Raw genomic sequence first — 26,342 nt, 5'->3', positions numbered from 1 at the left:
TCTATCCCTGGGGCGATGATGAAACTTAAAGATTAGTGATCCCCCATCCACATCTCTACCAGTTTGGTTACAAAATGCCCCCCCCCCCCAGCGACTGACTCATCCAATTGGGAAAAGGCAATGGGTACTTTCATTGTTCTCAATCTCAGACCCATTTTCTCCACCACCTCTGGGCTAATAACACATCTGGTGGAGCCAGAATCTAAAAGGGCTAGCATCCTCCCGAATGATGAATGTATGTTGCTTATTACTTTTATTATATGTGTCTATGTTACTGTTTGTATTCCCTTCCCTGATTTTATGTGAGCCGCCCTGAGTCCCCTCAGGGAAAAGGGCGGCCTACAAATATTAATAAAATCTACAAATCTACAAATCTTCCTCTGTGCCCTGCTTGAGGGTACCTTTAGTTCTACTAGGATGGTTATTTGGCCCATGTTAGGATTTACCCAGGGGTCGTCTTCGGAGTCGGTTTCACTTTTTCCTGAAGAAGCTGGGGTTTCCCTCTCATCCTGGCCTGGAGAAGGAAAATCAGTGACTTCCACACCTTTCAGGGCTATTTTGTGGCATTTCCCTGGCTGCTTGTAGGGTTTCTTCCCTCCAGCCAAAGGTGGTTTGGGGCCAAGCTTACAGTAGCAATCGGCAGCTTTATGCCCCTCCTTCCCACATTGGAAGCATGTCATCAATCTTGACTTGGCTGATTCATTTTTATGAAGAACCACAATCGAGTTAGCTGCAGTGCCTTCCAGTGCCATAGTAACGCTTCTCACTTTGGTCGCCTCCAATGGGAAATCCTCATATTCCTGCATGTAATCCAAACTTGAGCCAAAAAAATCCCAGTGCTTTGGGATCACCTCCGTACTTCACTCCCAGAGGAGGAAACTTTGGAATTTGATGCCTTCGCAGAGCTACCCTACCCCTTGGGAGGGGGCTGAGTTCCTGCTGCTACCTCTCAGTGTGACTTTCTCTCATTCTTTGATTACCCCAAGCCTCTTGTAGATGTTCTAAAGTGTGGGACATCATAAGATCCACTTTTTTGGCTTCCTGCCAGGCAGCCTCTGGTCACTGGCGCCGGGTGGTTGTAACTCCTGCCAGCATCTCCTCAGGATCATTCATTTGTCCCACTCCCAGCAACCATCTGGGTCGGACCAACTTTTCCTCAAGATTCTGTTCAGCCATCCACTCCATTTCCAAGGGAAGAGAGGATCCAGCAGCCCCCATGTCCTCCTGGTTGCTGCAAGAGTTAGACATGTTGATGCAACCCCCACGGAAGCTTTTAACTCTGGGATGGTTGTGAAATGAGATCTTGCTTAATGTCAGGTGTGCCTCATTCAAAATCCAAGAAAGAATAACCCCAGCTCCATTTGATTAGAGAAAGGTACTTTTACCACACATGAAAACAGCGAAAGTGAAGCAAGATCTGAAGGAAAAAAGTGCAAACTTGTACATACCAAACGTTTCCCCCCCCCATTACCCCAACCCAATGTCCAATTTCCATCTTCCAAAGGTGTCATGTAGGGTGCATCTTCAAACAGCCTCATTCAGTTGGTATGCAGAGACAGTTGACCTTGACCAAACCCAAACATGAACCATCAGCATGCACAGAAGATGGTGAGAACAAAACTCCTTAAGTGATATTTCCTCCAGCACCTATTTCTCCTCAAAGCCCCTCCCCATTTCTATGGCAGCCGGCAAGGTAGAAGCTGACAGAGATAAAGTTTTCCTATCAACTAAGTATATAAGGTTCAGATTGCCTAACAAAAAGCTTGGAACTAAATTCTTAGGTCCTTTTCCAATAGTAAAAATAATTAACCCACTAACAGTTCAACTTAACCTCCCTCGCATTCTAGGGAAAATACAGCCTGTGTTTCATTATAGCCTATTAAAACAAGTGTTTGGTCTAGAATAAGACCTCAAAACCAACCACCCGCTCCTCCTATAGTGATAGTAAAAACTCATTATAAAGTAAAGAAAATTTTAGATTCTAGGCTTTATAAAGGTAGATTACAATATTTAGTACATTGGAATGGGTACCCTTTGTCTGAGGCCACATGGGTTAAAAGTTGGGATGTAAAGGCAGATAGGTTAGTCAAGCAATTCCACAACAAATATCCAAATAAGCCAAAGGGTCCCCCTGGGGGGTGGTGGTTAATTATATGATTAACCCTGAGTTACTCTCTTCTGTTGAGGGGGGCCGCCTGTCAGGCTTGGAAGCCATCTTTGTATTGGGCCTCAAACCTGCCACATATTCAAACATATTCTACTGTGGGAAACTGGGAGGGGGAATTGTATGGGACATGGGAGATATGTAGCCATAATAACATTCCTTCTCAGAGTGTCAAGGTCATTTTTCTCTCTGCACCTGCACCTGGACTAACATGGATGGGAGGAATCTTTTTTCATGGCTGATTGGCGCATGTGGTGGACATGTGAGTGCTGGGGCAGGGTCCTGAACTTTCAACTGGGTGGGGAAAACCTGGAAGCTTTCAGATTCAGTTTTTCCCAGATGTGCCAACATGTCTTCCTTAATAAATTTGAATTTTGAGGAATTCGGAATCTTATTTAATGGAGGATGCTATTTGGAACCCTGACAAAGTGACACAAGAGCCTCAACTTACATGGGATTTATATACATGTACCTAGTCTTAAAATATGCAAGTACTCTGTTTATGTCATTGGAAATATCAATTGCTCTTATAACACAGCAGGATAATGTAGGTCAAATTCTCCAAAAGTTGATGGAGGAAAGAAATAAAACATTGGCATTTATTGCTCAATTGGGTACTGGAATATTTTTGAATGAAAAACATAAATTGTGAAATTTCTAACCCTAATCCAATTGTCAGCAGGAAGAATTTATTGCTGAGTCAAGGGAACCATAATCACAAATGAGCTACTGGCCTCAGATAACCCACAGTGCTTTTAGTCTATCCTAACATCAGCTGAGTCACCTGCATTATTCTTTGAGAACTAAAACACCTTTACACAAGAACTCCAACAATCTCTTGCCCATAAAACCAATGCACCATGGAGTCAACAATGCATCACTCCAAGCTATGGTTTAAAAAGAACTGTGCTAAGGCCACAAAAAAAATAACAACTGGTTCTCTGCCTTAATGACCAGCTGGGTAGGTGGGGCTCAGTGGTCATGTGACCATGTGGATATGATCAACTCAACGTCACTCACATCGATGAGCACTTCGCCTTAGCTGTTACAATGTAGTAAGGGTTAACCAGAGAGGCAGTTTCTGTAAGCAGGGAAATAAAGATTAGGCTAGAAACAACGCCAGAATGTTTCCTTCCTGCCTTCTTTACAGGATTAAGCCCTGTTATGTGGGGAAAAAAACAAAAGGAGATTTCTTCCAACAACCGGTTCTCCGAACTGCTTAGAAAGTTAACAACTGGTTCTCCCAAAAAGGTGCGAACTGGCTGAATCCCACCACTGATCCAACCAGTGTCTTAAATTTTAAAAGAGGTGATTTTAATAATCTTAGAGCCTAAGAAAAATTTCATCAATAAAAATCCTAAAGGGGAAAACAACTCAAGAAGCATGGGAAATAGTGAATAATATTATCATAAAAGCCCAGTCCTACACAATATCACAGAAAAATAAGAAATCCAAAAATAAACCAACATGGCTGTACAAAGATCTCTCTGATAAGACAAAAAGAATAAGTACAAAAAATGGAAAGAGGGACACATAACTAAGGCAGAATATCACCAGATAGCCAGAATCTGCAAAGACAAAGTAAGGAAAGCAAAGGTTCAGAATGAACAAAGACTTGCAACAAAAGTCAAAGATAATTTTAAAAAGTTTATTTCAACATATAAATAGTAACAAAAAAGTGAAGGAACAATAGGTCTACTAAAGAGAGAAGATTGCAAGGAAGTAACAGGCAGTAGGAAGAAAGCAGAGCTGCTGAACTCATTCTTTGCATCAGTCTTCACACAAAAAGAAATTATAGCCCAAGGTACCAGAAATATAACTGTAAAAAACAGACTAGAAATAAAAATTAAAATAAGCAACAAAAAAAAAACCCGTAAGTGAATACCTGTAGGATCTTGATGAATACAAATCAATGGGACCTGATGGATTACATCCCAGAGTTCTGAAGGAGTTGGCAGATGTTATCTCAGAACCATTGTACCATATCTTTCAAAAATCCTAGAGTACAAGGGAACTACCAGAGGATTGGAAAAGAGCTGAGTACCAAAAACAATGAGTAACCCCCCAATTTTTCCTGTACAAAATAATGTAGCGAATCACAATACAGCCAATTGACAAGTTCTATCAAGTGCATTGAGTACCAAACAAAAGATTAATACTGGAACAAAATGTTTACATCAAAATGCATTAAGTAACTAATTCGATGAGTTTCCAAGCAATTGAGCATCAATGTACCACTATACTGCCCTTAAGGTTGCAGGGAGAAGGAAAATACAGAAATAATATAGTTATTTTCATTTTTTTTAAAAAACTGCCTGCTCCTGGTGAACCAGCCAATGTGTCAGATCCCTAAAAATGATACTGCCATTCAATTGAGAGGAGTGGGGGTGCTTGGAGTCAATTTATTAGCAGTGTCTGTGACAACTGATATTTTACAACTGCCTTCCTGGCACCGAAATGCCTGAGATCCCATCACCTTTGGGGGGGAATGTTTATGATGGCCAGGTGGTACGTTGCCATTTACTGTGTAACAGAAGATAGCCACAGGAATGTTTATTTGGTTCTCAGGGCAGTTGATAAAGGAAACATCTTCACACTTGTGTATTGGCTAGAATCTGCATTCTAACAAATGGGAGGGATCTCTACTGCTTTAATTCTACTTGCATTGCCTGAGGGGATTCAGACTAACTACAGAGTTTGGTCTTGCATAAAATCAAGACACTCCTACCACACCTGGAACATTCAGTTGCAAATTAATTGAATGGATGCAGAGCCACGGGTACTGGAGATTCAGACCACAGTTTCCTACATCTCTCCTGGCAAGCTTGTAAAGCAAATGGCCAGGAAGAAAATGCTTCCAAATTTCTGAGATAATTGTTGGGAACAGACAAAAAGCAAATAATTATCCCATTAACATGCTCGCTTTGTGTAATTACCACACAATTATCACAATATGCAAGGTAGACTGTACATTGGTTGCATATTGCATGTACATTGTTTTATGCTTTCTACAGAACATTAGCAAAAGATTTCTCACATACTCTCAAGCAAATATAAAAGCTTGCTGGATTTGTGATTATTCCCCCTATATTGGAAGCTGTTCTTCTGCTAATGGAAGCAGCTATCTGTTAACTTTCTAAAATTTTAGCAAGTAACGGTATATATATATATATATTTGGAAACTGTAATAGCCATATTTTAAAGTCATTGTACTAGCTTTTTACTGTGGTAATAAGACCATTATAAAGGCCACTGTAGGGTCTCTAGCTTTGGCATTTTGCTCCCTTATGAATTCTGTTGTCTTTTTATCTGCTTCCTTTATTTTGTTCTAAATAGACAAATTATTAAGAATAATCAGTAAGGAGTAGAGTTTGTACAAAAATGTACAATTTGCTGCAAAAATCAAAGGATGGACATAAATGATTTAGTTGCAAATCAGGGACATTTTTAACATATAGTTCTTTTATATTTTTAAACATAATCTTAATATGTTACATTTATGCTAACCTTTACTTCCCACTGAAAATAATGGACATGTTAATCATGCCATTTATTTTATTACTTACTTTTTTTGAATTTTTTTGAATTTTAATTCAACAAAAACACAAAAAAAGAATCATCCTTCATTACATCTTGTAGAAAGCGTGTCGATTGGTTACAGATAACCTTTGTGCATTTCTTTCACAGTCATTACTTATAGTTCATATTAGATTATACACTTTAAATCAAAAATCTTTGTGTATCTTACTATTAATGTACCCCAATTCTCATTTGACTACAATTATTTGAACATGCCTTTACCTCAAATCATTCATACTTAAAGACACAACCACATAATGGCATTCATTAGCTATTTAAAAAAAATCCTCCAATAACATTACACCTTTATAGCATCTTTTAAGTAAAAGTCAATTAATAAAGTTTCTAAGCCTCCCCCACTGCCTTTTTCCCCCAACTCACTGTTTAGAATTTATATCCAAGTCACTTTTTGCCAATACCATAGCATGTATATATTGTTAAACAATGTCCATTGACATTTCCTTGTTATTATAATTGGCTAAAAATCATTTACTATTTATGCCCCATCTCCTCTCATCAGAGCCCCCCACCACAAAAAAACCTTACACCTTTATAACAAGATCTAAATAAAATTTTGTTAATAAAATTTATAGGTCTTTTCCCCAAGTCACAATTTACAATTTATATCCAAATTTATTTTACTAGATTGCCAATACATGTATATATCATTATGCTGTATCCATTATCATTTCATTATTATGGTTAATTAATTGTTAGCAAATAAACATTTAATAACAATCTAAAACAATCTAAGAGTTACAAAATTTCTACTTATTAATCACCAAAATCAACTAATTTTTTATTATCAACTTTCATTGTCAACCTGTATCTTTCCAATAACAAAAGTCTTATCTCTCTTGCCAATTGTGGAGTCACTCTTCTTTTTATCTCCACACTTTGTTGCTTGAAGAGTCTCTCAGATAATCTTGTTGCCCACTAATTGCTACTAAAATTAGCTTGTCTTTGGTTGTCAATCTTGCTTCTGAAAAAAAATTCTCTTCTTATGTCTATCATCATTACTATTTTTTTTCTTCTGTGTCCTGGAATCTGGGGTAGAGCTCCAATTCGTCGAATTCCCTTTTCCATATTCCCTTCTTTCCACTTTCACCCACATTTGCTCCATTAATAAATTCATCTATTGTCTTACCTTTATCTTGTATATCTCCATTCTCCCCTTTAAATTTATTACTTACTTTTTTGAAGATCTCCAGAGGTCCAGAAGAGGCTGACCCACTGGCAGAGAAGCCAAAGTGTTTATTCAGATAATGGTGAAGCTGTAAGAATGTGAAATCTAAGGAAAACATTTTCACCACCTTCTGAGTAAAACACAGCAGGCCTAGGAGCACAGCTTCCTGCTTCAAGAATGAGGCAGCAACAGCAGCAGGCAATGAAAGGAGGGACCCTTTGTCTCATAGGTTTGATTCAAGGCCCTTGTTGATTGGCTGCCCCAATCCTTGAAGCTGCTCATTCAAACTAGCCAGTCAGCAGCAAGCACACTGGACCCAAAGTAAAGCCTGACCAGACTGGGAAAAACTAAGCCTTCAGGCCCCCATGGCATAGAGAAAGCAAAGGCTTTTATTTAGATGGGGAAAGCTGTTTTCCTTACATCTCATGTTCTTATAGCTTTCCCGGCTTCTGAATAAAAGACTTTGGCTTCTCTGCCATGTGACTCAGCCTCTTCTGCAGATCTTCAAAAATTAAGTGCAGTAAATCCATGGGAAATGAGGTGAGGAGGGCAGATTGGGCCCAGGAACCCTCCATTTTGGCCTGTAAGAGGCTGGGGGAGTCCTAGGAAGGCCCTGTAAGAGGAAGTTCATGCTGGCAAAGAGGCAGACTCACCAGACAGGCAGGTAGCTGGGTTGCATCAGAGGCAGTGGAGAATAGTGAAGGAAGGCTCAGCAGGGATCTGGGCCACATGGGAAGCTGAGTTGAAGGCCAGAAAGCTGGCTGGCCCACAGAGACCATGTGGTCTAGGCAAGCAGCCAGCCAGAGAGCAGCAGCAGCTATGCTGGGCAAGCGGATGAGAGGAGTGACGGGGGGGTGGTGGCATGGCCTGCCAGAATTTTTACTACTGGCTTGCCCGAACTGCCCCAGACCAGCAGAATCCCACCACTGGTTTAAAAGCATGTTCTGTATGAGTAGATAAATAGGTATCACTTCAGTGAGGAGACAAGTTGTTGCTCCGAGCAGACAATTGGATTCCTGAGGGCTCTGAACCTTCCCATTTTTGACTCTGGGGAAGAGAGAGAACCTAGGATGCTGCTGCAGAAAGAGCTGCTCATTTTTCTTTCTGATGCAAAGACAACTTGCCCTTTTGTGGCGTACCTTGGGAAGCATTCAAATATGCATTACAACACAGCTGATTAATTAGCAGCCAAACTTCTAGCACTGTGGCCTCCTGGGTAGACAGAAGACCCCAAACCTACCATGGAAAATTGAATCACTGAACTAATTTAAATCTATTAACCTAGATTTTAAAACATATTGTCACTTTTTAACCAGGCTCTACTCATTAATTTTCAATATTAGTGTTGGTGTACATACCCCGAATGACCTCTAGAGCATCCTCATTTAGAAAGTAAGACAGTATATTAAATCTGAAGCTTTCTGATATGAATTCCAATTCATATGTATTAATCCGAATTATTTTTCTTTTTATTACCGTATTTTTCAGAGTATAAGACGCACCAGAGTATAAGATCAACCAAGGTTTTGAAGAGGCAATTTTTTTAAAAAAGTAGGTAGGTAGATAGAGGGATAGACAGGAAGAAAAACAGAGAAATACAGTAGGTAGGGAGAGAGAGAGAGTAGTTAGGTAGGTAGGTAGATAAAGGGAGGGAGAGAGAGAGAACGTAGGTAGGTAGTGGGACAGAGAGAGAGAGAAATAGAAAGAGATAGAGAGAGAAATACAGTAGATAGGTAGGGAGAGTAGCAAGGAAATTGCATGTAACTAAAGCAATACAAGCACAGCTCAGGTGAAGACAACATAAAATGTACTCATTTGATTACTTTAAAAGGCCATAATTTTATTTTATCAGATACTGATAGCAATTAAATAGTAGACTTGAATACAAAACATTTGTGATTAGTGCAAGGCATATACTTATATATTTGAGATAGTAGGTCTATCTATGTTCAAGAATTCAAAGGAAATATATACATTCTTAGACATTTAAGTCCAAATTTTTTGGCAGTGTTCCCAAAATGCATCTAGAAATAAATAAAGTTATAACTAAAAGCCAGCACGGATTTGTTAAAAACGGATCAGGCCAAATGAATCTTATTTCATTCTTTGACAAAGTGACTGAATTAGTAGACCAGCAAAATGCTGTGGACATAGTACACTTAGACTTCAGTAAGGCATTCAACAAAGTAGATCACAACCTACAACCTTGGTAAGCTAGAAAAATGTAGGGTAGGCAGATCATCACCAGATGGATTTGTAACTGGCTGACAAACTGTACTTAATGAGTAATCCTTAAGGTACTACATCAGTGGTGGTTTCCGAATCCTGTTGCAACCAGTACGGAGCAACTGGGCCAGGCGTCCACCACATGAACTCTCGTAGTACACACGCAGCACACACATGCATACTTACCACCCGCGACGCCTCCGCAACGCTCCAGCTGCTTGGCGGAGCGTCGTGCAGGCACCGTATGCTCTGTGCACGTGCACAGAAGCGCCAAACAGCTCAAATACCGGTAAGGAGCATGGGCGGGTGGGTGGGCCCTCGTAACCCACCACTGTACTACATCTACATGGAGGTGTAGGAAGTTAGCACCCAGCCCTCTCCTAGAAAAATGAAATATCCTAGGAAATATTGAAATGGCAGAATATTATATTTCCCTGGATCAGAAATGGAGAAACATGTTTTTAGGCAGGAAACAGACTCATTCTTAATAGCCCCCCTTTCCTTAATGGTCCATTAAAATGCTCAAGCCAATCTATTCTACATAATAAAGTGTTCTCCCCTTCAGCTCCAGGGTGATGGGATTAAGGCATGATAATATTAGCCTTCCACAGAAACTCACCACATGGCATCTGGAAACTCAAAACTTGGCCCCATGGGAGTCTGACAACCAATCAGAATACATTTCTTACACAAAAAACAGGAAACAGAGAGATGGGGCTGAACAGGAACTTTCAGCCCTTCCCTCCCTTTCTTTTTCTTCACCCAACATTGAAGCATGTGATCACCTTTTCTGTTCAAGCCATGTGGTCCTGTCCACCATTAAACCATCTTTCCAAGCAGCCTCCATGTCTCCAATGTCTTTTTCCCCACTTGGAGTTGAACCTAGAAGGACATTTCTTCCAACAGAGGGAAGTAAGCAGTGGGGTACCATAAGGTTCCATCTTAGGCCCCTCTTCAATATCTTCATAAATGACTTAGATGGGGGAATAGAAGGGGAACTCATCAGATTTATAGATGACACTAAGTTGGCAGGAATAGACAACACCCTACAAGACAAGCTCAGGATCCAAATAGATCTTGAAAGACTTGGACAATGAGCCCTATCCAGCAATATGAAATTTAATGTGGAGAAAATGAGGTTTTACACTTAGGGAAGAAAAACAAAAGTATAAATATAGATTAGGGGAAACCTGGCTCAAAACCAATAACTGTGAGAGGGAATTTGGAGTCTTAGTGGATGATCACTTAAACATGAGCCAGCAGTGTGTGGAATAGAAACTAATCAAGGAGCAATCTGGAATTAAGGAGAAACTTCCTAACATTGAGAACAATTAACCAGTAGAACAGCTTCCCTTCAGAATCTGTATGTACTCATCACTGCAGGTTGACAGACTTAACACTGAGCCAAACAAAATGAAATTCAATGTAGAGAAAAGTAAAGTCTTGGGCAAGAAAAACATAGATTGGGTAAAACCAGGCTTAATAGCAGCAACTGTGAGAAAGATCTTGGAGTCTTAAGGGAAAGCCAATTAAATATGAGACAACAGTGTGTAGCAGCAGCCAAAAAAGCCAATGAAATTCTAAGTTTCATTAACAGAGGGATTCAATGAAGATCTTGTGAGGTATTAATACCACTCTAGTAAGATCATACTTAGAATACTGCATCCGGTTTTAGTCACCATGCTATAAAAAAGATGTTGAGACTCTAGAAAGAGTGCAGAGAGGTGCAACAAAGATGATTTGGGGACTGGAGACTAAAACATATGAAGAATGTTTACAGGAACAGGGCATGGCTAGTCTTGTGAAGAGAAAGACCAGGGGAGACATGATAGAAGTGTTCCAATATTTGAGGGGCTGTCATAGGGTGGAGGGGGGTCAACGTATTTTCCAAAGCACCTGAAGGCTAGACAAGGAATAATGGATGGAAACTGATCAGGGAGAGATTCAACTTAGAAATAAGGATAAATTTTCTGACAGTGAGAACTATCAACCAATAGAACAGCTTGCCTTCAGAAGTTCTAGATGCTACATCACTGGAGGTTTTCAAGAAAAGACTGGATAGCCATCTGTTTAAAATGGTATAGGGCCATGATGGCAAACCTATGGAATGTGTGCCAGAGGTAGCCTGTAGAGCCCTCTGTGCAGGCATACACACCATCATCAGCTGCTCTTCTGGTTGTTCTGACCGAGGCTTCCCAAGAGCATGAAACAAACTCCTTGTCCCAGCAAAATCCTCTTTTATTAATTTGCTGTGAATTCTGTTCATTCACAGCCAGCAAAATCTTTCAAAGGAGAATTTATGATCACAGACCTTATCTGGCTGGGAGAGCTGACAGGCCAATATCTGCAGAACTTGGCAAGGAGTCTCGGGGAATCATGAACCAATTAGCGAACTAATTGTCTCCTGCAAACTCCACTCCCCATTCACTCCTCTTTTATTTCCTCTGGGAGGGGCCATTCATTGCCTGGCCTTACTCCCAAGTTGACCCATTCTTTAGTTGTTCCCTTCGTCTGGCAACTCTGCACATGCACACACTGTGTACAGGATCCAGCTGTTTGTCTGCCTCACTGATGTCTGACACTGAAGTCAGCTGATAGCTGGCATATGGCTCTGCCCCCCCCTCTGTCTCTGACACAGAGCCCTCATCAGAGCCTTCCCCAGACTCCAGGACTGGCCCATGTTCCTCCCCAACCTCCTCTCTGTCTGAATCTGCTGCCAGCTCCGCTGGCAGGCCACAACACTGGTTTCTGGTGCAGATGGTCTTACGTGCATCTGGAGTGCTGGAAGCCCAAAGACCAACTGGCTGGCATGCATGCCAGTGGTGGGATTCAATTTTTTTTACTACCGATTTTGTGGGTGTCACTTTGTGGGCATGGCTTGGTGGGTGCTGGAACGGTTTGGGCACTCAGTGCTGAACAGGTTCACCTTATATCACTGGTATAGGGTGTCCTGCTTGGCATAGGGTCTCCTGCTTGAGCAGAGGGTTTGACTAGAAGACCTCCAAGGTCCCTTCCAGCTGTATTCTAATTGATTACTATAGCTTAAGTAAATTATAAAATGGAATATAGTTGTTGTGATTTTGCCATAGAACCATATTAAACTCTATGTAATTCCCAGATAAGTTTCCAATTTGTCTACCTTTTAAATTAATATTCTGCTAAATCTACCCTTAAACTGAACTGTTTGTTCAACTGATCAGTTACAGAAATATATTAATATTCCATTATTTTTCTAAAGGTATATCTGTACAGCAGAACAACTAATAGCAGTTAATCATTCTTTTTTTCCATTATCAATAACTAACAGATAAGGTGACTAATACCTACCCTATACTTTTTCAGTACAACTGTATTGTAATGTTACTATTATTCTTAACATTATATTAGAGAAGCTATTCAAGTACTGCTTTAATTTCATTTTTTAATCAAAATATAGTTGTAATGTTAATGCTGTGGAGCATACTAAGGTGTCAGAGTTATTATTGTTATTATAGTTACAGCAACATTAACTTTAATACTCTGGGTTAACTTTTACCTGTGAACGTTTTAAATTACTAGGTACTTACCATCCCCCAAAGGGACAACTGGAAGTGCAGACTTTGGCTTTTCTTTTAAAGATTGGATTAAACAATTTACTGTTTTCCAGTCAGTGTTTAAGTCCTCCAATTTTTTCTAAAAGCAAAAAATAAATAAAAATTTAAGCCTATTATTAAAAGTTTCATAAAGATCTAGCATTTTAAGATAAATGTTTCACTTTTATAATTATTGCTTTTAATTTCTAAAATAGCATTCAAAACTCATTTGGTGATTAGTAGTTCAATGTTCAGGTAGAATCACTGAGTTGAAATATTTTATCATCTAATGTAATCTGAGGTACAAACTTCAATGCTACAATATCAATAGAAGGCAATCCAACATACTGTATTTGTGCAAGTCTTGAATGGCATTACAAGCCATTCTATTCAGTTTCAAAACTGTTTATATTATCTCTGCAATTATTTTGCACAGGATTCTGTATCCAGGAATACAAATTTTGTGTACAAGTAAAGTAAAGATAATAGTGGAATAAGATACTTATAACTGACTGAATAGTAGCATTACATAAAATACTACTTAATGTTTTTTAATCTTTCATTTATTGAAACCTGGAGTAAAATATTAAAACTTATGTGCAAGACTATTTTTACTTTGTACTTTACTTTGTACTTTTACTTTGAACAAAGACTCCATGCAGACTTTTGTTGTTTGATACTATTAGAATGGAACAGAAGGGCCACAAAAGAAAATAAATTTGGCAATAGTTGTGATACAAAAATATGACCTTTACTTTTTCCCCTTTCCATAACTCACTGTTTTTGTTTATTGGCATATGAAGAAATTTAGGAAGCAAAAGATATGAATATAAACAGAAAGGATATCTCTTTTCCTTCCTAAATTCCCTAATATATCAATATAATTATTTCCTATTTGTCTCACAGAGTATCCACAGAGTATTAATATCATTTTGTTTGTCTTCTGTGATCATGTTATAGAATTTTAGCTAAAACTACTTTTGAACCCACCAAAGTTCTTAATTTAAGAAATTAATAAATAATTTTAACAGAAAACATAATTTTTATTTCTTTGTAGTGTCTTGGGCTCTGGATTTTTAATAGTTTCAAACAGATCACATAAAGGACAAGTTTGCAACAGGAGAAGTATAATCTATCATGCAGTAATGAGTATTACTAAGGTTGTTTCATTACCGTTACTGGTTGAGTAGCTAGTTTTTCTTTATATAAATGATATCCTTTAGACAAAATTCCTTCCACATCTGACTGTTTAGATTTTACAGTTGCTTCAATTTCCTGAAAAAGCAAAAACAAAAGTAGTGTATATTAGCTTTATTCTGAACAATAAAAAAATCATAGTTTAAAATTCCCCAGGAACTTGTATTCTGAATAGATTATTTTCTTATTATAAGTAGTAATCAAAAATGTTTAGCAAAAAAACATTTTTTGAAAAAATTGAAGCAACAACAGTCCCTATGTGTCAGTGACTGAATATTACAGAAATAAAAATAAAATTTATACAGGAAATACTGTATATACTCGAGTATAAGCCTAGTTTTTCAGCCCACTTTTTGGGCTGAAAAAAGCCGCCTCGGCTTATACTCGAGTCAGTGAAAAATTTGCCCGAAATGGAGGAGAAAAAGGGGCGGGGCCATGCCGCTGGGTGACACTCGTGAATGGCCCAGTGCCCCTGTGAGTTTCCCCTCCCTCTGTGTCAGTTTGCCGCGCAGCGCGCACCGCACCATCCCCCCCTCCTCACGTTCTAATGTAATGCAGGGCTGTCTTACGATTCCCCTTCCTCCCCCTCCTGCCGCTCTGCAACGATGTCCCACCTCCTCCTTGTTATGGCAAGCAGCCACATAGCGATGTCCACCTCCTCTGGTACAGTGATCCAATGATAGGAATCACTGTGCCGTGTGTCATAGGAGGCGGGACATCGCTCCCGCGGCTGCACGGGACATCATCATCACAGCGGGACATCAGCATCATGAGGTGAGTGAAGTATTTCATTGAATACACCGCTAGTTTACTGTTTTTCTTTGAAATAAATATTCAAAAACATTATTGGTATCTATTTTTATTTTTGAAATTTACCGGTAGCTGCTGCATTTCCCACCCTAGGCTTATACTCGAGTCAATAACTTTTCCAGTTTTTTGTGGTAAAATTAGGTGCCTCGGCTTATATTCGGGTCGGCCTATACTCGAGTATATACGGTAAGTTATATTTAAAATAATGCATAAAATTGACTTGTCAGAGTGAAAAAGTTACCGTGTTTCCCCGAAGACAGGGTCTTATTTTCTTTTGACACCCGAAGTAAGTGATTGGCCTTATTTTCGGGGAGGTCTTATTATTTTTGATGTGCAGGAGGTGAGTGTGGTCACCTCATGGCTGCTGCTGTGTTGCAATATTTGGGGGGAGGGCTTATTTTGAGGTGAGGGCTTATTTTAGTGCATGCATTGAAAAGCCTGATTGGTCTTATTATCCGGGAGGTCTTATTTTCAGGGAAACAGGGTATTAAACCAAAAAGAGACTCTGACATCAGCCACTACTATCACTAATATTTTCTTAGCTAAAAACATATTGTTTTTAATTCTGAGATATTTCCTGAGGGGACAATCAGTTTCATATTGTTCTTATAAATATTCCTTTCAGTATGTGTCAATATTCAAAGAACAATATATGTCTATATTACTGTTTTGGACAGGAAGGCTGTGCAGAGAGTGATGAGGATGGCAGAAAAGATTGTTGGAAGTTCACTTCCTTCTATACAAGATATTGCATATAAGCTCTGCTTGATCAAGGTCCACAGTATTATCTGAGACACTACATATCTTCTCCATGACTAGTTCTCTTTGTTACCTCCTAGGAGGAGGGTTCATGATATCTGAAGCATAACAACTAGATTCGGTAATTTGTTGTTAGTTGCAAAGTTGTGTCCGACCCATCGTGAACCCATGGACAACATTCCTCCAGGCCTTCCTGTCCTCTACCATCCTCTGGAGTCTGGAATAAGCTCATGCCTACTGCTTCAGTGACTCCATCCAGCCACCTCATTCTCTGTCTCCTTCTTCTTTTCCCCTCAATCTTTCGTAGCATTAGGGTCTTCTTCAATGAGTCCTTCCTTTTCATTTGATGACCAAAGTATTTGAGTTTCATCTTCAGGATCTGGCTTTCTAAAGCAGTCAGGATTGATCTCCTCTAGGACTGACCAGTTTGATCGCCTTACATTCAAGGGATTTTCAGGAATCTTCTCCAGCACAATAGTTGAAATGCCTAAATTCTTTGGTGCTCAGCCTTTCGTATGGTCCAACTTTCACTGCCATACATACTTTTTTGTATGCTGTCTAGATCTTCCATAGTTTTCCTCCCCAGGAGCAAGCATCTTTTAATTTCATGGCTGCAGTCCCTATCTTAGAACCCAGGAAAATAAAATATGTCACTACTTCCATTTCTTCCCCATCTATTTCCCATGAATTGAGAGGGCTGGATGCCATGATCTTAGTTTTCTTAATGTTGAGTTTCAAGCCAACTTTTGCACTCTTCTTCTTCACTCGCATCAAGAGGCTTTTTAGTTCCTCTTATCATTAGAGTGGTATCATCTGCATATCTGAGATGGTTGATATTTCTCCAGGCAATCTTAATTCCAACATTTGATTTGTCTAGCCCCGTCTTTCTCATGATGTGCTCTGCATATAAATTAAATAGGCAGGGTAACAATATACAGCCTTGCTGGACTCCTTTCTCAATGTTGAACCAATCAGTGGTTCCATGTCCAGTTCTCACTGTTGCTTCTTGACCCGCATATAGGTTTCTCAAGAGATAAATAAGATGGTCTGGTACTCCCATCTCTTTAAGAACTTGCACAATTTGTGATCCATGCAATCAAAGACTTTAGCATAGTCAATGAAGCAGAAGTAGATGTTTTTCTGGCACACCCTAGCTTTCTGCATTGCGTATGTTGGCAATTTTATCTCTAGTTCCTCTGCAAGGTGGCGCAGTGGTTAAATGCAGCACTGCAGGCTACTGCTAGATCAGCAGTTCAGCGGTTCAAATCTCACCGGCTCAGGTTGACTCAGCCTTCCATCCTTCCGAGGTGGGTAAAATGAGGACCCAGATTGTTGGGGGCAATATGCTGACTCTCTGTAAACCGCTTAGAGAGGGCTGAAAGCCCTATGAAGCGGTATATAAGTCTACTGCTATTGCATCTTCGAAATCCTGCCTGTACTTCTGGTAGTTATCAATCCACATACTGCTGGAGCCTAGCTTGTAGGATTTTGAACATATCTTTACTAGTATGTGAAATGAGTGCAATGGTGCAGTAGTTTGAGCATTCTTTGGCATTGCCAATTTTCTTTTGAAAGCAGGCATCAGAATTTCATTTTTAATATGTGCCAGTGTATACACAGAAAAAGTGATAATAAAGATTATCTTATTTAATCTCATTTCATTTCAAATAAAAAGAAAACAGAAATACATGAATCCATACTAAGGATCTATTTAGGATATGGATTATCTGCAAGAGTCTTTTAGAAAGTTGAGAGTATTTATGGAATGAACAAACCATACAAAGATAGGATGGAGCAAAACATTACAATTGTTCGATGTCATCAAGCAATGACCTTAAAATCAGACTAAGAACTTAATAGTTCTGCAAAGATAATTACAAAGGTTAAGCAATATAGACAGAGCCTGGAATGCTGTTGTTAAGCTCAAAAGCATAACATTGCTTTTATATGATTAGGGCCACAACTTTGAATCTTAACAAAGCTTTAGTGGAAGAAAAAAGAAGTCTGCTGTTGCTAAACTTATTTAAAATGTGCTCAGTGCAGAATTATAATATATTTTTCATTGTATCAGTCAACTGAGACACTGAAGTTTAAGGTTCAAACACATTTTTAAAACTTACTTTAAAATAGGTATGAAAATATACCTAAGATAAAATAAGAATCAGTTTTCTTCCTCTCTTTTCCATAATAAACTATCAGACCCAAGTTTTGGTTAGATTTTCAGTTAAATAATTACAGAGAAGCATTAAATAAGTGAAAACTACTTCCTCTATCCTCCTACTCCTACTGAGCACAAATCACTCCATTTCAGAATAAAAGTCTCTTTACTCAAGTTTATAGTTTGTAATTTACTGTTATAATTTGTGCCTTCTTCATCTCTGAAGAAGGTACTACCTCTACTCCCATTCCCTTAGAAGGTATCTCAGTATCTCCACAGCAACTTCTTTTCGTCTCCCAAAAAGAAAAAATCTTAACAGCTGCAGAAAAAAAGGCTTTGCATGAATGAGATAAACAAAACTGGATTAGCATTGTATCTTGACCAGTTTTAGGTTAAATTGTTTAGTTAAAACTGGATAAATGAGATTACTTTAAAACTAAATAAATTTTGCTATAAAGAGGAAGCAATTCTTGGCTATTTGGTTAATTTATCCTTAAATTAATCCATGAAATTGGGATATTTTGGTGACTAGACTAAGCAAGGACATAAGATCCCATCAGTTTTTAGCAACTTACATTTCAGACTGTAACAGTCCAGGGGAGTCCTGGGAAAGCCTGGATGGGGCCTGGAAGGGCAGATCGGGCCCAGGGACCCTCCATTTCAGCCTGTAACAGGCCAGGGGAGCTTGTCATACTCCCACCAGAGCAGTGGTGAGTTTCAAAAATTTTTGGAACCTCTTCTGTAGATGTGGCCTGCTTTCCGGGTCCACTGGTGGAACCTCTTCTAACCAGTTTGGTAGATTTGACGAACCAGTTCTACCGAATAGGTGTGAACTGGTAGGAACCCACCTCTGCACTAGAGTCTGTATCTACGGCAGAAGATGAGCTAGCACAAGAACTGACAACAAGTGAGAGGGTAGCTCTCTTGGCCTTGGAGGAAACTGAGGAAGGGCAGAGTCAGACTAGGCAAGAATTTTTGCAATTAGTTAGGCCTGCAGGTAGGGAGGAACAGAGGCAGGATGAACAGGAAAGACAGAATTCAGACAAGGAGTAAGAACCCCCTTCTGATGCAAGGGTTCAGAGAGTGCAGAGAAGGCATGATCAGCGCAAATGGAGCAGGCTACTTGCAAGGAGAGTGCCCCACCCATCTTCAACAGGCACATCTGGAGAATGAGACATAAGGAGATGCTGTGGAGAGCATTCATGGGGAACGAACTGTGAGTTCCTGAAGTGTTGCGTGCCGACGTTTGAACTTGTCAAGAATCCTTGCATTCCTTTCGGCATTCTGGACTAATTACCTGGATCTTTTGCTCCCTGAACCCCTTGATTTGCTCTTGTTTTGCCAAATACATTTGGGATTTATTGCTGTGCAGCCTTGGTGCAGACAGCACTGGGTTGGACTAATTGCAGCCAGAGGCTGCTTGAGGTTTGTGTGGGGGTTTGTTATCACTCTGCTCTGGGACTTGCCAGAAATGTGGGAGCATTTGAGGAGATTTGGATCAATAAAGGGATGGTTTGAACTGCCAGCTATTTCTGTTATCTCTGTGCTGTGCCCTGGTTCATCACAGAGCCCTAGGAAGGCCCTGTAACAGGCTATTCGTGCTGGCAAAGAGGTGAAGGAAGACTCACCAGACAGGCAGGTAGCTGGGTTGCGTGGGAGGCTGCGCCAAAGACAGGCAAGTGGGCTGAGCCTCGGGGGTCACATGGTTGAGGCAAGTGAGCTAGCAAGCAAGGGATTCAGAGAACAGCAGCTGCTATGCCATGGCCAAGGCATGTGAAGCAAGATAAGAAGTGACTGGGAGGGGAGGGGTGGGTGGGGCCAGCCAGAGGTACGATTAGCTTGTTCTCTGAACTGGGCAAAAATTTAACAATCTGTTCGCCCGAACTGGTCCAAACAGGCTGAAGCTCCCCTCTGGTCTCAGTGATTCTTAGCTAATAGTAGATAAGTGAGTGTTCGTTTTACAGAATTTAAGGATATTACCATTGGTAGAGATATGAAAAGCAAACTATTTTTTTGAGGTTATTTCAATAATTTATTTGATTATTTGCAGAAGATTGTTTGATTTTTCACTTATTAGCATTTTTTTCAGGAAAAACTGAGAAATTATTAAAGAGCAGTAAAATAATCTTTCACATCTATATTCTGTCATTTCAATTTTTACTTCTGTACTGTTTCATGCATTTCATGTAACTTCCATGTCGAAATGACAATGTAAATTTTCTGGGAAAGGTTACAATCCTGTTATTAATTTATTTTTCCTTCTATTCCTTTTTTTTAATGACAACTTAATAGTTCTCCAGAGTACAGTTAGCTAAATAATCTAACAACCCCCATATATCAAACCACCAACTTCCATCTATTAAACACACAAATAAAAAACAGTCCTCTTAATAAGGTTTCAACATAATGAATTGATACTTGCTGTTAGAAGGTGGTACGGTCAGACATCTTAAGTGATTGGAAACAGAAATATGTTCTAATTTTTTAAAAAAATATGTTTAGAGGCTGCTCAACTCTAGCACAACCCTGTAGGCTTACAGTGAAAAAGGCTAAAACAAGAACCTAAATATCCAGACAAACTATATATATATCAAACAATTATCCATTAGCTCCCACACACACTACCCTAAGGCTTGGAAAAACATATTTTTAAAGACTTCGAGAACACTCTCATGTCTGAGCTACATGGATGTCTGAAAGTCTTCTGGTTTTTATAGGATCAGAAAATGTATGTAATTCCTAAAGGAGTCACAAACCCAAGATATTCATTCTTGGGCAGTTTTTGTCTTCATTTGCACAAAGAATGAAATCTTTATTCTTAAATTATGAAAAATATATGTTCTTATTCCATTCAATTATGTCAAATTTTCAGAGACTGTCTCACTGAATGAGCACAATCCCAGCTCTCTCCATTATAGTCAAGTTGATCAGTACCTCAAAGGATGTGGAGGGCTTGGGAGGCTTGCTGCCCTCCAGCACGTGTAAACGAGCCATGAACCAGGTGTATTCCCAAGAGGCCCATTCTTCTCCCAGCACCACCATTCCTAGAAGGCCTCAGCTATCTAGGCACAGCTGCACACAGGCCACCTCTTTTCCTCTCCCATGCATTTGGACTTAAATAATTAGGCAAGTAGAATCTTATCACCCATGACTCTGTCTTGGTTGGAATATATACTACCAGGCATCTCTCCTTAGATTTATGCTGAATTAAACAAGAAGATAATTATTTCTCAGATATTAAACAAAACGAACAAAATTAATTCTGCACTGTGTTCACTTGTACCTCATGATCTTTACAAGTGTATTTCCCTATAATTTTTTTTCATTTGTTATTATGTTTGAGAAAGGAAAAGGAAAATGAAGTCCATTAAGCTCATGCCAACTCCTTCAATGACTCCAGCCACTTCATTTTCTGTCATCTCCTTCTTCTTCTTTTGCCCTCAATTGTTCTCAGCATTAGGCTCTTCTCCCGTGGGTCCACAATTGGCTTATCTGTGGCTAATTCACAGATTATCCATTTTTCATGATATTTAGCTTAAAAATCTGAAGGTTATATTGGATATATGAATACTTTTAATATTTTTAAAAAGCATTAACATATATACTTGTGAGTTAGTCTAGCTGGGATAAGGTGAAATAAAGTGAATTCACTTTCTGTATTTCATTATACTTAATAGAAGTGGAACATGGTTAAAATGTATATTTAAAAATGAAATAACCAAATAATACAAATGGATAACTAAATAACTAAATAACTAAACAACTATTTATGACTGAATCATTGTGTCTTGTACTACTTTTTAAATAAAGGAAATAATTCATTTTTAATTTTCACAATGTATAGATAAATATTTAGAAAAGCTTCCAAATTAAACATTACCTTAATGTCAAAAGTTCTAGGTTGATCCACTTGATTGTATAGTACCAATTGATCTTTGATGGGAGTAAGCCACAATCTTAGCTGACTTAACTGTTGTTCAAATTGATTCAAGTTATTTAACATACATTCAATTTCTTTCTCTTGCTCAGGCAGATCTTTGGATACCTTTAAAATAACAGAAATTCATTTGTAAGATAAAACTGTAACTCAGTCATACAATATAGCAACATTTTAATTTTTACTATATATAGTAGCATAGTGTGTGTGTGTGTGTATGTATATGTATATGTATATGTATGTCTATATGTCTATGTCTCTCTCTATATATATATGTGTGTGTGTGTGTATATACATACATACATACATACACACACACACACTATACTATACTATACTATACTATACTATACTATACTATACTATAGTAAACAGTATAAAATGTGTGTGTGTGTGTGTGTGTGTGTGTGTGTGTGTGTGTGTAGTGTTTTTCTTTTGTCAAACCACCTGGTATGCCCAAATATGGGAGGGAGCTTACTGCTTCCCTTTTGCCTTTCAGCACCACTCCAGGAGTCTTCCAGGCAGACAAACCATTTTGTGTTGCATTTTTGCTGATAAATAAATGAAGAGAGACTAGTATAGATCTATTTCAAGATATTTAGCTCTTATCAGCTAGCCATACCCTTACTGTGATTCAAACTTGAGCTGTTTTACATATTTTTCACACTTAGCGACCATTTTCCCACTTAGCGACCATTGCAGCATCCTCATGGTCACGTGATCAAAATTTTGATGTTTGGCAACAGTACAATTTATATTTGTAAATTGTAGTTATGTTGAAATAAAAAAAATTACAATACTATTTTTGCGTTGTATGAAAATTTTTGTTGCTCCGTATAAAATGTTTAATCAAGCCCCCCCCCCCCCCCGGTCAAAGGTGTCCCTCTTTACCAATCTGAAAATCTGGTCACCTTATGTAAACACATGTTCCCAATTTCACATATAAACTACAGCTGTATTACTAATATGTCTAACCTTGATCCAGCGATGGTTGGCCTCTTTGAGTCTACTGTCAAGCTTATGTTTTACTTCAGGGGTTAGTGATGCAGTACTGAGTGCTTTTCCTCCAGCTTCATTTAATTGGTTCAGTATTCCCTTGTGTGGAGGTAGTTCTTCCACTTTTAACTAGAAAAGACCAATGCAACATTTAAAATGAATAGCAGAATTTTCAAGTTCCTTATCTTCATTTCTATTGATTTATCAGCTGAAGCAAATAGACTCAATAACTCAATTTAGAACAAAATGATGGACTGGCTGCTAAAGCAAGGTCATGGCACACACTTGAAATTAAATCAGGAAGACTGTAATGGTGGGGAGAGGTATGTCTCACAAGAACAAAGAATGCTTATCAACAAGAAATATGCATGTGTAAAGCTTGTAGCAATTATGGGTAGCTAGAAAGCTGATAAAAAGTAACAAGAATTAGACAACTTGCAGACCTCAGCCAAAAGTTAGCAATGGAGATGGCCTGCAGCAAATGAAATGTGTATTAGATAACTCCTGGGGCATTCATTAGACAAGGCTTGGGAATGGGACAGCTATAAACTAATAGAACAAATTGTAGAATTATTGCTAAAATGATGATATTTCTTATTATATGATAATAGATGATATTAGATATATTAGATGATATTTCTTATTTCACCTTGTCCCGCCTTCTCCTTTAGTGAAAATGTATAAAGCTTACTTAATCCTTTGTTCTTGGTTCTTGGCCTTTTGACCAGGAACTCTTTTCCTTGGAGTACTCCAATAAAAAACAATCAGAAAACCTGCACCTTGTGTCTGGCGTCCATCATTGGCTTCGGCACCAGGCTCAGACTCGAATTGGGGACAACAAAAATATCCAAAACTTTTCTTCAAGGTTTATATACTTCAGGTTCAAGAACAATCCTATTGATTGCTTCAAAGGGATGAAGCAGTTGCAGAGTGTTTGGAATACTTCAAAAATATTTTCATATATATATATGTAATGAATATTGCATTCATTATTTTCCATTTTTTTGTGGCCATAAGGAGAAATTTCTGGGGAATAAATTATGATTAGATCCTGAATTGTTGAGAGAGATTTGGATTTTACAGAAGCTACAGCTCTGGATGAACATTTTTTTAAAAAAGTTTTTTTTAATATACATCAATATCAATACATGAACAATGAGGCATCTGGGTACCATTCATTTGGATACAAGTAGTAATGGTAGTATTAATAATATTTGTTATTTAAATCAAACTTATGTAATTGTAAAGTTGCTATACATATTTATGTTAAAATATAGGCCTTCATTATTTAATTGTTCAATATTTTAGTCTGCCCTTCTAATGACAATAACAATATCATTAAAACATACATAATGTCACCATCTTTCAACATCTAATATTTACATCTAGCTATTAATTTTAGTATATTATATAGAAATATGTACAACAATATTCCCCCTATTTCTTGGTTCTGCCTCTGTTCTAGCTCCTAGTAAAGCCAATCCTGTGTTACAAAACATGCCACCTATCCATCATCTAGCCCATTTTAATATTTCAATTCTTATTCATTTTTTGATTTGCCTCCCAAACTCCTCCCTTGGGTCTTTATCTCTACATCTTTCCTGTTTAACTTAAGTATTTCTTCCATTTCTACTATCTTTTGCTGCCAAGCCTCCAGAGGGTCTGCCCAAGTCTCTATCTTCTTTTCAACAATATCTTTCTGTTTATCCAGTACCTTTTTTTGGTGATTTAGTGTATATTTTCCCTTAATTGTTTCATAGGTTTTTCTGCCTTCTCCTTCTTATCTTCTTGTTTTATTTCTTGATTTGTCTGTTCTATCTTTTCCCCTAGTCTTTCTATCATCTCTTCTATTTCCTGGGCTTTTTGATCATTGTTCATATCCTTTGTTGAACACTTTCTAGTTTCCCAACTGTTATTTTTTAAATCTTTTATCTCCCTGTGATTCCTTATCATAATATAAAAGCTTTGAAACATGGACATTATTTCTTCTTGCAACATACTTATTTCCTCCTGTTGAAACATCTTATCTTTTCTTGATAAGTCCAAATTTTGCTTCGTAGTCTGTCAATTGTCCAATGACGTGCGGTGAGCTTCATGGCTGGTGAGGCAAGCGCGAAAGCCCCGCTGAAGCCCCAGCACATCTTTAAGATTTGTGGACTTCAACTCCCAGAATTCCTCCTCCAGTCATGTTGCGATGATATCTGCATGGATCTGCTCCACTTCGCTTTATTCAGGGGCGGGGGAAGGCTGCCACTGAAGATGCCAACAAGCCCCCGCCGCCACCAGAATAAATGCTGCTGCCTCCTCCTCCAACAGCACTACCACATTTGCTGCCCAGTGCTGCGGCCTTTTTTCCTGCTCCTGCTCCCTCCTGTGGACTCATGGCTCCTCAAAAGCATGGCAGAGGAGGAGGGGGCAGGGGTAAAGTGGAGCCCAGCTCAGGTGCTCCGAGCAAAGGGGGAGACGCCGCTGCCATGGGTGGGGGCGCTGGCGGGACCTTTGCCGGCTTCACCTCAGCTGCAGCGTCGGGTGGCAAATCCGGTAGTGCTGTTGGAGGAGGAGGAGGAGGTGGCAGCAGATATTCCAGTGGCAGCGGGGGCTTTGGGGCTTCACTTCAGCCGCAGTGCCAGGCGCAAGCGGCTAAGACTGGCCACCCACAAAGGACCTCCCCGGGCTTGCTTTGCTGAACATGGGGTGACTGAGGCTAGTTTGAGGCTAGTTTGAGTGGCTGCGGCCGGCGCAAACTACCGTCAGTCACCCCACACTCATCAAAACAAGTCTGGGGAGGTCCTTTGCAGGCGGCCAGTCTTAGCAATGATATATTACTAATTCTTTTTAATGTGAACTCGAGTCTCCCCCAAACGGATTGCCTCTGGCATAGAAGCAGCCATACTTCCGAGTACGCCTCGCTATTCCAAGCCAAAAACAAAAACAAAAAACCCACCATGAGTTTTTGAGCAAGCCCAATGGGAAAAGCAACCGCCGGCCTAACGGTTCATCCATTTGCAGTCGATCACCATTTACAATGCACCCTGTCAGCTGACACCGACAAAACACTGTTTAATGATTTGCCCAGGCAGGGAGGGAAATACGATGCACCCCACCGGATTACAGCAACACATTTCAAAAACAGCAAAACCCCACCTTGGAGCTTAAAGTGGACTAACCTCTCGCTTTGCCATGACTATTCCTTTAAAATATGTGAAATATCGCATTTTGGAATGGGCGGCTATAACAAAACATTAAAAGCATCCTGGCAGTTATCAGACAATGGAAATACCAATACACTGAACAAAGGACGTAGCGAAATATAAAGAATGCAAGAGAGAAACACACATCCTTTTAAAGTCCCCAAACGCCAGGGACATTAACCCAAGAAGAAGTGGTCCCAAAGGTGCTTTTTTCCCCAAAAGTTGACTTTCTTGGGGTATTCCCCCCCCTTGAAAACGTTTCGCTTCTCATCCATGAAGCTTTCGGTTCTTCTATCCTCTTGCATGAGAAAAGAAATGTCTGAAAAGGGGGGGGGGAACCCCAGAAAGTCCACTCGCCTTTGGAAAAAGCGCAGATCTGAATAATTGAGAACCTCTCTGTAGACATTATGGTAAAAGGTTGGAAAAACCAAAGAAACTTTACTTGCATGCTGGAGAGTTGAACTTGCTCAGAGCATGAACTTTTCCAATACAGGCGCATTTTACAAGCAAGGCTCCTGCTGCTAGATTGTGCAGTTGCTCAACTGCAAGGCATGATTTGCTGCTCCC

The 26,342-nt window shown here is 39.2% G+C and overlaps 1 protein-coding gene across 1 annotated transcript in view; it reads right to left on the bottom strand.

Annotated features, from left to right (window-relative positions):
* DMD (dystrophin) overlaps positions 1–26,342 on the bottom strand; it is a 1,161,901-nt gene that overhangs the window by 528,715 nt on the left and 606,844 nt on the right. The window contains 4 exon segments of the mRNA XM_032219839.1: positions 12,722–12,827; positions 13,901–14,002; positions 21,532–21,696; positions 22,564–22,713. Coding sequence (XP_032075730.1) covers positions 12,722–12,827; positions 13,901–14,002; positions 21,532–21,696; positions 22,564–22,713 — 523 coding nt within the window.

Source organism: Thamnophis elegans, chromosome 6 (assembly GCF_009769535.1).
Source record: "Thamnophis elegans isolate rThaEle1 chromosome 6, rThaEle1.pri, whole genome shotgun sequence".
NCBI classification, from domain to species: Eukaryota; Metazoa; Chordata; class Lepidosauria; order Squamata; family Colubridae; genus Thamnophis; species Thamnophis elegans.
Note: the sequence above shows the minus strand (reverse complement) of the source record. Positions and strands in the feature narration are given on the sequence as shown.